General features: G+C 45.3%; 1 protein-coding gene across 1 annotated transcript in view; it reads left to right on the forward strand.

The window, feature by feature from the left end:
* Positions 1–5,328: 5,328 nt before the first annotated feature.
* The window catches only part of Sbspon (somatomedin B and thrombospondin type 1 domain containing), a 43,458-nt gene continuing 35,438 nt past the window's right edge, over positions 5,329–13,348 (forward strand). Inside the window, exon 1 of the mRNA XM_046460527.2 lies at positions 5,329–5,660. Coding sequence (XP_046316483.1) covers positions 5,447–5,660 — 214 coding nt within the window. The 5' untranslated portion in view covers positions 5,329–5,446. The remainder of the gene's footprint in view (positions 5,661–13,348) is intronic.

The raw sequence follows: 13,348 nt of genomic DNA on the forward strand, positions 1-13,348 counted from the left end.
CTGTTTCTTGGCTCAGGAGGTTGGTGATTTGCTCCACCACCTGCTCCTGCCAATACGTGCTGACCTTGCCAGAGACCCAATGCATAGGATCACTTGATCTTAGACTAGAATCTCCAGAACCTTGAGTCAAAACAAACTCTTTCTCTTTGTAAGTTGATGGCTTAGCTATTTTGTTATGGTAATGTGAAGCTGACTAATATAACATCCATGCAGGTGTCTATGGTGAATTTGTAGTTGATCTGTGAACATAAATATGTCTCCAAATTAACTCTCTGATCTCAACATGGAGAGACTTGGACTTCTTCCCCTGTTACTTGCCACCTTCTGTTACAGTCAAAGAAAGAATGTAAGACTTTTTATGGCTTATACTGTTACTTAAATTGTCATAATTTTTGAGCTAGAAGGGTTCCTGGAAATTTTCTTGATTCATAACAAATCAAATTATATGGTTGAAATCTGGGCCCAGAAAACCTAAATTAACTGCCTAAAATCACTCATTGGCAGGATCAAAGCCAGGTCTTTGGATTCCCAGTACAGACCTCTTCCAATTACATCATATAGCCTGACATGATAGTTTATGAAAAAATTACTACTCATAATTAAAGCATGCCTTTTGTGTTAAAGTCAGGGCACCAATACAGTCATTACCATTAATTACCAGCTCATTCTTGTGTATTGGGAATTACACGAGACATGCATTAATTATATACCTCAGCCTTTTCCTTATCTCATTTTGCAGATCAGAAAACTGAGGCCCAAAGGATTTACAATACTTTATTTTGGGTCCTATGATTCCCTGGATCTATCTTCTCTGGCTTGGTGCTATGATCTCAGGCTGGCTTCATCTGGGCCATATCATCACTTGCCTCTAGTAAGAGCAAAGGTGAAACCAAATCACCTACTGGACAAACATTCCAATGCCTGGAGTTCTGATGGGATTGGTCTCTGAGCGATCCATAGACTGAGGATAAAATTAACTCAAAGCCCATTAGTGGAGCGTGGGGTGCTGTCTAATAAGGAAGGGTAAATATTGCTTCCTTCAGAAAGGAAAATCTGAGGGCCATTAGACAAAGAAGAAGAGAAGCATGCCTATAATCCCAGCTACCTGGGAAACTAAGGCAGTAGGATCACAAATTGTAGATCAGCCCAGCAATGTAGCAAGACTCTGTTTCAGAATGAAATTGAAAAGGGCTGGAGATATATAGCTTAGTGGTACAGTGCCCCTAAATTCAATGCCAAGTACAAAAAAAAGGGGGGGAAACTAATGGACCTTTTATAGGCAAACAAGGAGTTTACTTTACCACTTCTGTATCCACTCTGCATTTATTTAATTGATAGAATCAAAGATGTAGAACTGGCAGCATAAACCTTGGCAGCAATGTCCCTGGTTGCTTGTTATAAGGTGGTACAGGAAGAATTGTGTATGCCAACTTTAAGCAAGCATCTTTGGATCCTTGTCTGCACATTTTGGCATTACTAAATGACTAGATGCCAGTCTATCAAAGCAGAACCCTCACAAAAGTTACTGGAAATTGTCCCAAAAACTGACTCCACATTTTCCAGGGAGACCGTAAGAGGACTAACAGGGCTAATGGGACCTCAATACTGACTTTTATAACCTCAATTAAAAAAAAAATCTTCCTTGTTTGACTGGCTCCAGACATCCTTCCCTTTTCCTTTAATAAGAACACTCCTCAAAATATGTCACAGTGGCTCTTGACATGTCTAGCTCCTGTATTAGATGTTAGTCTCCTGAGGGGTGGACCAGCTTTAGCCATCTTTGACGCTCAGCCTAGAGCAATATCTCAACCTCAGGAGAGAATGACTGCAACCAAGTGACCAGTGCCAGCTCTGACATGAGGGCTGTGCTTGAGCCCCAATTGTCCCACTTGTCAACCTCAAGAGATTCCCTACAGCCTTCACCGTATCACGTAAGACTTGAATAATGCCCTATCCATCTTAAATGGACAAGAAGGTAAAACTTACATTTTAAATGTATCCAAACTTTTCATGAAATTATTTGCCTCTTGGTTTCCACATGTACTCCTTACAGTATTAAGCACAGTGCCTAATTTTACTTTTCACTGCCATCTTCCTCCACTACTCCCTCCCACAAGCTTTCATTTATGGGAAGAACCTCTTTGTGTTTGGAAAGAATAACTTCAGTTCTAGACCCATTTTGTCACTAATTAGCAACATGTCTAATCTGTCTGTCATCTACAAAACAGGGGTGCTAATATTTTCCTCACAGTTATGCAGGACCGAGTGAGATCATGTAGGTGGAGGTCCTTTAAAATTACTGTGTTCTGGAATGTGATGCCCAGGTAGGTCTCCATTTCCCTCTATAGTTCTACCGGTTTTGGACAGCTTCCAAATACAACACTTCAGAAGAAAGGATTTCTTTTAAGGTGCATCTGATTACTTCCTATGTTCATCCACATGATTGATGGGATGATTCTGTTCTCCAAACATCTACACAGCATGGAAAACAAAGCAACTCATTGTTACATTTGACTACATCCAGTTTCAAAGTAAGGATATGAACCCCTTCACTTTAAATGCCAGTGTCCCTTGACTCTGCCCGGTCCTGCAGGACTGCTGTGTTTGCTAGGGCCTGCCAGAGGAGGCTTATCTTGATATTTTCAAGACAGCACAAACTTTAGCTTGAGAGTTTGAGTTTGTTTCAATGTTACTTCCCTTTTATGTTTGCTTTAAAGTAATAATCATCCATTTGTCGCCTTCTCCTTCTCCTTTTCCTTCTCCTTCTTTAGCTTTGTGCTTTCCCTGGTGTTACACACCATTAAAATTGCATCTAGCTGGGTACAGTGGCACACACCTGTAATCCCAGTGGCTCAGGAGGCTGAGGCAGGAGGATCAAGAGTTCAAAGCCTGTCTCAGCAACTGATTGAGGCCCTAAGCAACTCAGTGAGACCCTGTCTCTAAATAAAATACAAAATAGGGCTGGGGATGTGGCCCCTGAGTTCAATCCCTGGCACTGCAGCGCCCCCCGCCCCCCCCCCCCCCCCCCCCGCAAAACAAAACTACAAATCATGGAGTCGGGTGAATATTAGAACACTAGTTGATATTTAGCACCCACTCTGTGCTTAATTTACACTTGTCACCCAATTACTATAGGCATCTCACAGCAATCAATTAAAATCTATGTTTGAGATGAGGACACTGCGGCAGTTGTCCGAGATCATAACACCAGAACTGGTCCCAAGTCCTGTCTAACTTCAAACCCAAACTTAAAAAAAAAAAATTATTTGGGGCTAGGATTGTGGCTCAGCTGTAGAGTGCTAGCCTAGCGCAAGCGGGACCCAGATTCGATCCTCAGCACCACATAAAAATAAAAATAAAGACATTGTGTTGTGTCCATCTACACCTAAAAAATAAATATTTTTTAAAAATTTATTTATTTTTTTAGTTGTAGTTGGACACAATACCTTTATTTCACTTATTTATTTTTATGTGGTGCTGAGGATCCAACCCAGGGTCTCGAACGTGCGAGGCGAGCGCTCTACTACTGAACCACAACCCCAGCCCCTCAAAGCCCAAAATTTTATTTTCAATTTTTGGTTTTGGTTTTGTTGGAGGATGAGAGGAACAGAGGTTAAAAAAAAAAAAAAAAGGTGGTACTTGATCAGGCATTTGGTATTATATGTTTAATTCTCTTAACCTAGACCTCATCATTCCTTCCTGTTATCACTTCAGTGCAGGTTTTATTCCTGAAAATGAACTTGTCAGCAAATCATATTCCTTTACATCTTTCTGGAACAATTCCAGATTCTTAAGATATTACAGATTAAGTATCTGCCTAAAGGCATTCCAGAAAGCAGACAGCCTAGAGAAGGCGTGGGGGATAAATTACATGAGTGAGTTCGTACAACACTGCTAATAAAACCTACTGAATGGGTAAAAGGCAAAGGGTATAATTTGCTGACAAGGTAGTTTAGTTCTGGCTACCAAGAATTAAAAACACAAAAAAGAAGAGGAGGAGGAGGACGAGGAGGAGGAGGAGGAAGAAGAAATTATTTCTTTAAACTGCAAAAGGGAAAGAAGCCTACTCAAAGCGGAAATGAAAAAGTTTCCAATGCTGAGAATTTATTTGTATAAACTCACAAAGAAAGAATCTCTTTTTGACTTTAAAGTATGTTTTCCTTGGACAATAAAATAAGATTACATTCTACATTGGTCAAACTTTAAATGTGATTAGAGTTTATAAAATACAAATCCTTGTAATCCCAGGAGGCTGAGGAAGGAAGATCAAAAAAAATTCCATGCCAGGCTGGCATTGTGGACAAAAAATAAATACAAAAAATAAAAATTATACAAGTCTTACAATGTAGTAAATCTTTTCCATTTCACACACACACACACACACACGTATACACACACACACATATGTTTTTCATTTTTCCTTTCGTTACTTTTCTCTCTGATGAGTAAATTCCTCTATGAGAGGTCCCTATATGAAAAAGGAATAAAACTAGTCTCTGGATTCTTCTGAATTTGATTTCTTAGGTTGACAGATGCAGAAAACGTCTTTCAAAAAAAAACCATATTAAGTCAAATGATTTAAGAACATAAAAGAAAATGTGACTTCTAGGATAAATTTTGGTGAACAAAAAGAGTGAAGTGCAGAAATCATGATATACTTGCATATTTAAAAATTAGGCAAGCATTTTATTCAAGTGCAAGTTATTTCTAAAATATAGAATAGGGTTTCTTTGCGGGGAAATCTGCTTTCACAGAAAGCAGAGCACCGTTTATATTTTATCTATCCTTTCCTTCACACTCATTAACTGCCTCTTAAGTGAAGCAAAGTGGTGTGGGGGCTCAGAGGGTCGGCGAACTGATACTTGGAAAAAAATACCACTACAGGCTTTTCTGGGCGAGGTCAGGGCTAGAATGCAGGGTGCTGATGATGCCTGGTTTAATGCACATCAAGAGCTATTTGTCTCATTGCTTTAGAGGGAAAATACCCTAATGCTAAAGTATCCCTAGACGTAAGCAAGCCGAGTTTGGAGGCAGGAAAAGTGGCCGCCCTGGCGGGGCTCCTGGATGGCCCTCCTCCCTGCTCCTGGCCCCCGGGGCACCTGTCCCCCCGCCCCACCCCTGCTCCCCACTGAGGGCGGTCTCCGGACGGGGTGGCAGTGTGAAACGAGTGTTGTCCCTGACTGCGGGGCGCATCCCGGGAAGGCAGCGACGCCCTCCCCACCTGCGCAGGGGCGCCGCAGCCACCCGCCCAGAGCCCGATGGGCGCGCCGCCAGGGCTGGGGAGGGGCCGCGCGGAAGGGTGGAGGGCGGAGGCCGGGCGCAGGGCAGGGCCCGGCAGTGCCTCGCGGGCCGCTGGGGCAGCTCAGGGGCCGCAAATCTCTCCCTAGAGCAGAGAGCATTTGCCCTGAGGGTCCGACACATCGCAGGCGCCACCGGATCGCTGGCCATGAGGACCCTGTGGATGGCGCTGTGCGCGCTGGCGCATCTGTGGCCCGGGGCCCTAGGTGGCTGCGCCGAGGCGGGGCGCTGTTGCCCTGGTCGGGACCCCGCCTGCTTCGCCCGCGGCTGGAGGCTGGACAGGGTCTATGGGACCTGCTTCTGCGACCAAGCTTGCCGCCTCACGGGGGACTGCTGCTTCGACTACGCCAGGGCGTGCCCAGGTGGGTGGCTGGGCTCAGGGTGGGGGCGCCACCCCTTTGCCCGCAGCCAACCCGCATTGGGCCGGGCGCGGCGCCAAGGACCGCAACCCAGGAGCTGGTGTTCCCCAGCCTCTTCCATTCTGGCCTGTCCACTCCATCTGTCCAAGTCCCCTCCCAGCCACCTCCATTCATACCCAGCTCAATACTCTCCACCTAGACAGCTCAAAGCACTCCTCCCCACCAGAGCCTGGATGAAAGGAGTTGGAGCCCTCTGCTCTTCTCCTTGAAGGTTGCAGGGGGCCACCTCTGCTCTGGAATTGTGAGACTCAGGATCTCCATCTGGGTAGGGCCACATGGTGCCTGGAAAGATGGCGTTGACAGGCTCCAGCATCATGCCCTGGAGCAAGGCCAGACTCCACCTGTTATTCTTTTAACCCTCAGGAATTTTTTGAGCTGGTGAGTGGTAATAAGGGCAGGAAGGTGTGATTGCCCCACTTTGTGTCAAACTTACTCAGGGAGAGTGTTTTGCTCTGGAGAACAAGTTCTTGGAGGACTGAGGTTGTGCTCACCTCTGGACCCTACCACATGGCACGGCTCTTTCCTCTTAGGAAATGTTCATTTTTCCTTTGGGTCAGCCCTTTTCATCTAAATTTCGACAGGATCTCACAGTTTCTTGCCTCTGCAGGATTCAATAAATGCTGGGTTCAATTGAATTAAAAGGTAAAGGAAGAAATGGTAAAGTATAGTGTTGCAGAACATGGTGTGCCTGAGAAAATCCAGCTCTGGAAGTAAAAGTAGTCCTGCTCCCTGCTAATCACATCACCCCAAAAGCCACACATAGGTTGGGGTTTGCATTCAAGAATCCCAGTGTGTGGAATCCTCCGTGTCTTCTAGGGAGAAGAACCCACAGGGCTGTGCCATCTTCCAAGAATTGGATGCCCAGTAGGAATGAGCACCCCTCCTCCCTCTTTGCTGCATGAGAAGGCTGCCAGTCCCTGGCGGTGCCTGTCACCTCAGCCTGGTACTGCAAGAATACAATTGAAAAACATTAAGATTTGTTGACACTGGTTGAGAGCTAATGATGTACCCATGATAGTTATAGTTAATCTGTCCCCATGAATAAGTAATCTTTTTGATAAGCTTCTTTGCTTTTCTTGCTTCAAGGCCAGGGTATTTAAAGGCGGGGAAGTCAGCTATTTAGGAAATGCAGTGCCCTCCGTGGGCCTGTCTCTGGCCCATCCTTGGAGCATCCTAAACTCCTGTTTGCCTCTCTTACCTGGATAACTCCAGCAAAGCCTCTCTCAAGACAGGATCACAGTCTCATGAAGGGCCTGCTACATTTCAAAGGTAATTACAGAATTTATGTAGCCAAGATGATGTGTCCAGGTCTGTGATAAGCACAGGGACACAAAGATGCAATCTCTGCTCCCTAGGAGTTTACAGTCTAGCCAGGAACACCTGTAACACTGCATGCAATATGCTCCTGTACAGTAGTCCCCCCTTATCTGCAGAGGGATACATTCCAAGACTTCCAGTGGATGCCTAAAACTATAGATAGTAATGATGGCTACATATACTGTTTTTTTCTTATATGCCCTATAGCACTGTCACATAGTAGGAGGGTTAATCTGTCCTTCCACTGTTTTAAGCCCCAGGGCCTCCTTTGGTCTTCCTGAGTTACTCAGGGCCTCACTAAGTTTCTGAGGCTGGTTTTGGGCTTTGAACTTGCAATCCTCCTGCCTCAGCCTCTCAAGCTGCTGTGATTACAGGCATGTGCCACCACGCCCAACTATATGGCTTTGATATACTAGACAAAGGCATGATTCACATCCCTGGAAGGACAGTGTGAGATTAAACCATGCTATTTACAGTGGCTTGCGATTTCAAATTTATGAATTGCTTATTTCTGGAATTTTCCATTTGATAGTTTCAGATAGCAGTTGACCATGGGTGATTGAAACAACAGGAAGTGAAACTGGAAATAAGGCGGGGGGGGGGGGGACCACTGCCAAAATGGGTGATCTGGGAGGTGATCTATGAGGAAAAACTTAGAAGACCTGAAGAATGCAAAGAAGACTTCCCAGAGGAAGTCACGGATGACCTAGTCAGGATAATAAATAAGAGGTCTCCAGGGAAAGGGTGGGGGTGCTGCTCTGGGAGGGAAGCTTAACATTTTTGTCTAGCAGGTAACGGTGCAGGGCAATCTGTGCCAGGTCCTGTCCTAGACCCTGAAACTAAAAGAGTGAACAGGACAGAGGGTGGATGCAGCCAGATCTGGAGAATTTCAGCACCTGAGAGGGATGGGTTAAAATGAGGCAAGTGTGGAGAGAGGGACTTGCTTTCTAAGGAGACCTAACAGTGCTAACAGGATTCGCAGAATCCTCAAGTCTTCATCACGCACACACAAATGCAATCACACCCCTACCTTATTTTCAGTCTAGGAGGTAGAAATAGTAGGACCAAGTGTGAGTTATTTTGGAGTAGGGATTTATAGGATAAATACAGAAGAGATAAGCAAGCTTGCCATCTCCTGAAGAACTGAAAACAAATCACTGTAAGCGCCTGCCTGGGAGAAGGGCTGTGAGTGGTAGATGAAAGAACCAAAGCCAGAAAAGGAAATGGTATCTTTAAAGGAGCAGGGATCCCTACCTGTGCTTTCCCAGGGTGTCAACAGAGGACCTTGCAGACCTAGATAAGAGAGAAGCAGACTCAGCCCTGAAAAGGCTCCTGCTGTAAACTCTCTGCAGTTGAAGTTCCTTGTAAAGGGGAGAAGAAAATAAAGATGGTCAGAAGCTGGCCGCTTGCTGAGAATAGGGCCCAGACTCCTCTGCCCTGAATCAGCACAACTGGACTCTCAGCTGGGTCACCACAGGCCTGCCTTCCAGGCCCAGAGCTGACTGACAGTTGGGAGCCCACTCAGAGGCAAGATGTAGAATGAAGGCTTCCATTCTTACAGAGAATTCCCTCTGAATATTTACTGTATACTTGTGATTATTTTTTCCTCCCAGAAATAATCCAAATGCAGAATTTTTCCCCACTAAAGTCAGAGAATATTGGGTTCAATCTTTTACCCTGCCACCTACTGTCTCTGTGTGACTTTGGAGAATGTATGTCTGTCTGCCTCATGGGGCAAAAAGTGTCTCTCTCTCTTTTTTTTTTTTGTACTGGAGATTGAACCCAGGGGTGCTTAACCATATCCCCATCCATATATATATATAGTTTTTTTTTTTTTTTTAGAGACAGGGTCTTGCTGAGTTACTTAGGGCCTCTTTAATTTGCTGAAGCTGGCTTCGAACTCACAATCCTCCTGCCTCAACCTCTAGAGCCACTGGGATTACAGGCGTGTACCACTGTACCCAGCTAAAGTACCTCATTTATAAAAGGGGAACGATAAGACCACCATGTGGGACTATCAAGTGGACAGAAAGAGATAATATCAAAAGTGCCAGGGACCTGGCATATGGTAGGCACTTGGGTAACAAATGTATCATTGGTCAGCTCTTATCATCAGTGGACATGGATTAACATTTTATTTCATTAAATATGTATTCAATAAATTTATAACAATATAGTGCAGTCATTTGTATTAGTTTAAATAATAAGTATCTTTTATTGAACTCCCACCATGTGCTAGGTACTGACATACTTATTCAATCTTCCCAAAATTTCTGTAAGAAAGATAAGTCTGGTCCACAATCCCAAAATCCAAAAAAATTGATAATCAAAGTCTAAAAAGTGCTAAAACTTGAAAGTTTTTTTCATCATCATTTGGTACCAAAACTCTCGCCTTCCCTGAACTGATGAGGGGAAGACTATTGATAATCTTTTTTCTATCCCATTATAGTATAAATATATTTTGCCTCAAAAATATTAACATATTCTGCAAGGATCTACCCTAGCTCTGCTGGGGAGAGGGGATATGCAGATTCTACATTTAAGAAATCCTGAATTCTAAAACTCATCTGCTTCTAGGATTTGGGAAAAGAAATGGGCCTGTATTAGCATTTTTAAAAAGCAGTAGCTGAGACTTTCCAAGGGTTCCCATTACTCAAGTTCAAATGAATGAGCAGTAGAACTAGGAACTTGAACTCACGACTATTTGATTTAAAGTTGCCACTGGCCACATCTGTTGGTGAAAATTCATGATTATTATATATTACTAGATAAAGCAAAGGTTACCTAGGAGTCCCCATTCACTCTCCATACCCAGAAACTTTCAGTGTCTTAGAATCTGTCTTCCTTCTTACCCAAGGTTATATAACTCATTGCTGATGCCCAAAAAGCCTTTTTGTTTTTTAACCCGAATTTATTAAAGCCTTTAAACCTAACAACAATTGATTGTTCTAGGTAGGAACTGGTTGAAAACAATGTCAGTGTCATAAAAACAGTTATGTAGATTTTCAGTATACTTTTTAAAAGTTTTTAAAATTTATTTATTTAAGTATATATTGCCGCAGTCTGGCTGGGCACAAATGCCGCAGTCTGGCTGGGCACACAATCCCGAGCCACCACACAGCTTGTAGATTCAAACAGCAACTCTTTATTCCCGAACTCACACCAGCCGTCTACAATCACGTTCTGGGGAAATCCACGTTCTCTTCCCAAATCCACCTCCACTGGGCTTCTATCTCCAAAATATATTGTCTGAATCCCGTGAGAACTCAAGGGGAACTCAGGCAGCAGGATACGCCCTATTCCCAGCAGGAATAATGTTAAACCTTAAACCTGGAACCTAAACTGGGAACGCCCTAAACACGATTATCTTAAAACCGGGAACACCCTAATCTGCCTTGGTCCTTGAGCAAGGTCACGTACATTCAATGTCACTGCAACATGTCAGCAACATGGGGTACGCTGGCAAGGAAATTGTCATACCTACTTGGCTAATGGCTCCCAGCATATATGACAACAGAACTCATTCTGATTCATTGTACACAATTGCAGCACAACTTTTCATTTTTCTGTTATACAGGATGTAGCATCGCACCATATGTGCAGTCATAAATGTACCTAGGGTAATGATGTCCATCTCATTCCACCATCTTTCCTGACCCCACACATCCTCCGCACCCCTCCCTCCCTTTTGCCCAAAGTTCCTCCATTTTTTCTATGCCCCACCCCACCCTCCGCCATTATGGATCAACATCCACTTATCAGAGAGAGCATTGGGCCTCGCGTCCGGCCAAGGGAGCCGAGTCCGGCGAGGGACGGCGAGGTTAAAAGACACACAGGACACCAAGGTTCTTCATCCAGGAGTCAATAATAATCTTTATTGCTAACACACCTTTTTTTATACCCCAAGCAGCAGAAGTGGAAAACTACCCAAAAGCAGGAGGGAGGGGGGAGAAATTTAGTTTCAACATCTATTATTGTCAGGTACCGAAACCTCCCTTAACAATAAGTCCATCAGACCAGAAAAGGTCAAGGCATTCCCGTGGGACACATATGTCTCAGACGGACAAGCAGGAACAGAAAAACCGCAAGTTCGCCATGGCCTTGTGAGCTGGCCACACTGGCATGCAGAACAAACTAGTGGAGGTAGGGCTCCAGGGGCCAAGGTGGACCTGTTGCCAACAAGTCCCCCTCTTTTGTTTTTTGCATGCCAGTGGGAATCAAGTAGCCCCTGTCTTAGGTCGTTCACAGCCCTTGCGATGCTTACCCGTCTCTGGGAAGGCCCCGATTCCCTGGCTTAGGTCGCACAGCAAGCGTGAAAGTTGCCCGTCACTGGGTACTACAAGATCAGCTCAAGGTGTTATGACCTATCAAGACATTATTGCGGTAAACGCTTAACCGTCTCCACCTACGGGACCCATGACCGTCACCGCCGAATGGCAGATGTGATTGGACCGAGAGATTAGACAGCAAAGATCCTAGTACAGGAAGGCAAGAGGGAGAGGTATGCATAGAGAAAAGATATGGCAGGAGTTCTTCTTTTAAGGAGGACACTCATCTTCGGATAGGTCTGAAGTATATCTCAGAGAGGCGATCATCCATCTTCAAGCGTTGATAGTGAACCTGTATCGGCTTAGAGGCTAAGATATTAATTTGATCCTTAATGAATTGTACTATCTTATTTACAATGCAGGGTCCTATTGCCACTACTAGAAGGAGGCCTAACAATGGTCCCAATAAGGGAAGAAGATAAGGCAAAAATCCATTAAGTCCAGTCCAGAGAGGGTTCTCAAATAATTCCCTCCTCCTTTTTTCTAGGTCTTCTTGGAGTTGTTTAATTTTTGTGCGAACTATGCCAGATTTGTTAGCATAAAAACAGCACCTCTCCCCAAGGGCTAAACAAATTCCCCCTTGATTGGCAGTAAGCAAGTCTAAACCCCACCTGTTCTGAAGAACTACTTCTGCTAGAGAGTCTATCTGGTCTTGTAGGTCCTGAAGAAGTCTCCACTTCCCAGACCCCTTTTGTATAACAAAAATAGGGGTATTCCAAGGGGAGGTAGAGGGCACCACGTGTCCTAACTTAAGCTGGTCTTGAACTAATAGGGAAGCGGCCTGTAATTTGTCCTTAGTTAGGGGCCACTGTTCTACCCACACAGGGTCATCTGATAACCAAGTAATGGACAGTGGAGGCGGCCGCACTTCAGTGGCCCCTAGGATAAATTTCCCAGTCCTCTCCGGTCTCTTCCCCGCCGGGTAACCTGTTCTGCTGGATCCACGGGTGATATTTTGCCCTCATGTCTCTTTCCTAGTCCCCTTCCAGGGATCCATCCCATGTCTAGCATTGCATCATTAACAAAGTCATTATTTCCTTTCAAAGTCTGGGTAGTGAGAATAGCCCCCATTTGATGAAGCAAGTCCCTCCCCCAAAGATTCGTGGGGAGTCCAGTCACCACATAGGGCTGGAAATGGCCACTATGTCCTTCGCCATCTCTCCATTTTAAAAAGGAGGCACTTCTTTTTGGTCGGGTCTGTCCTATCCCCTGTAATATGGCTGAGGGACTCTGGAGGGGCCAGGCAGGTGGCCATTGTTTTTCAGAAATGACAGAGACATCCGCCCCCGTATCTAGTATTCCCTTGAAAGCCTTGTCCTGTATCTCAATGGTCAGGTTGGGACGCGAATCCAAATGAGCTACCCAAAAGGCCTGGGGAGTTCCAGTGGAGCCAAAGCTGCCGTCGCCCCGGGACCCACGGAGGGCGTGCCCAGGAATGGAAGCTAAGGGTCAGCAGCAGCAATTGAGCTATACGCTCCCCGGGGGGAAGAATAACAATTCCTTGGGTAGCTTCTACTACTATCTTTATCTCTCCCTGATAATCAGCATCAACAACCCCCGTAAGAATCTTCAAGCCCCACTGAGTTGCGCTACCTCGTCCCAACACTAGTCCCACCGTCCTCTCTGGCAGGGGTCCAAAAACCCCAGTAGGCAGCGTCTGAGGTCCCATTTGGGGAGTTAATACCGCTTGGGAGGTGGAACTGAGGTCCAGTCCTGCGCTTCCTGGTGTTCCCCTGGGGAGTTCCCAGATAGAAAGGGGTTGGTCAGTGGGAGGCGGCGGAGACGCCCACTCCCTGGGGCACTGTTCTGTCCCTGCACTGCCCCGTACACTTTGGCTTCCGGGGCCCGGGGCGGGCCCCTGCTCCCGTTTCCCGACGGTATTGGGTTACCCTGGATGTCAAATTTTGACCTGCACTCACTGCTCCAATGATTTCCTTTATGACATCTAGGACAAATTCTAGGCATCCCTCTGCCAGCACCCTCGCT

This window comes from Marmota monax, unplaced genomic scaffold (genome assembly GCF_021218885.2).
Source record: "Marmota monax isolate L192 unplaced genomic scaffold, Marmota_monax_Labrador192_F-V1.1 WCK01_AAM20220418_F8-fsc00063, whole genome shotgun sequence".
Classification (NCBI taxonomy): domain Eukaryota; kingdom Metazoa; phylum Chordata; class Mammalia; order Rodentia; family Sciuridae; genus Marmota; species Marmota monax.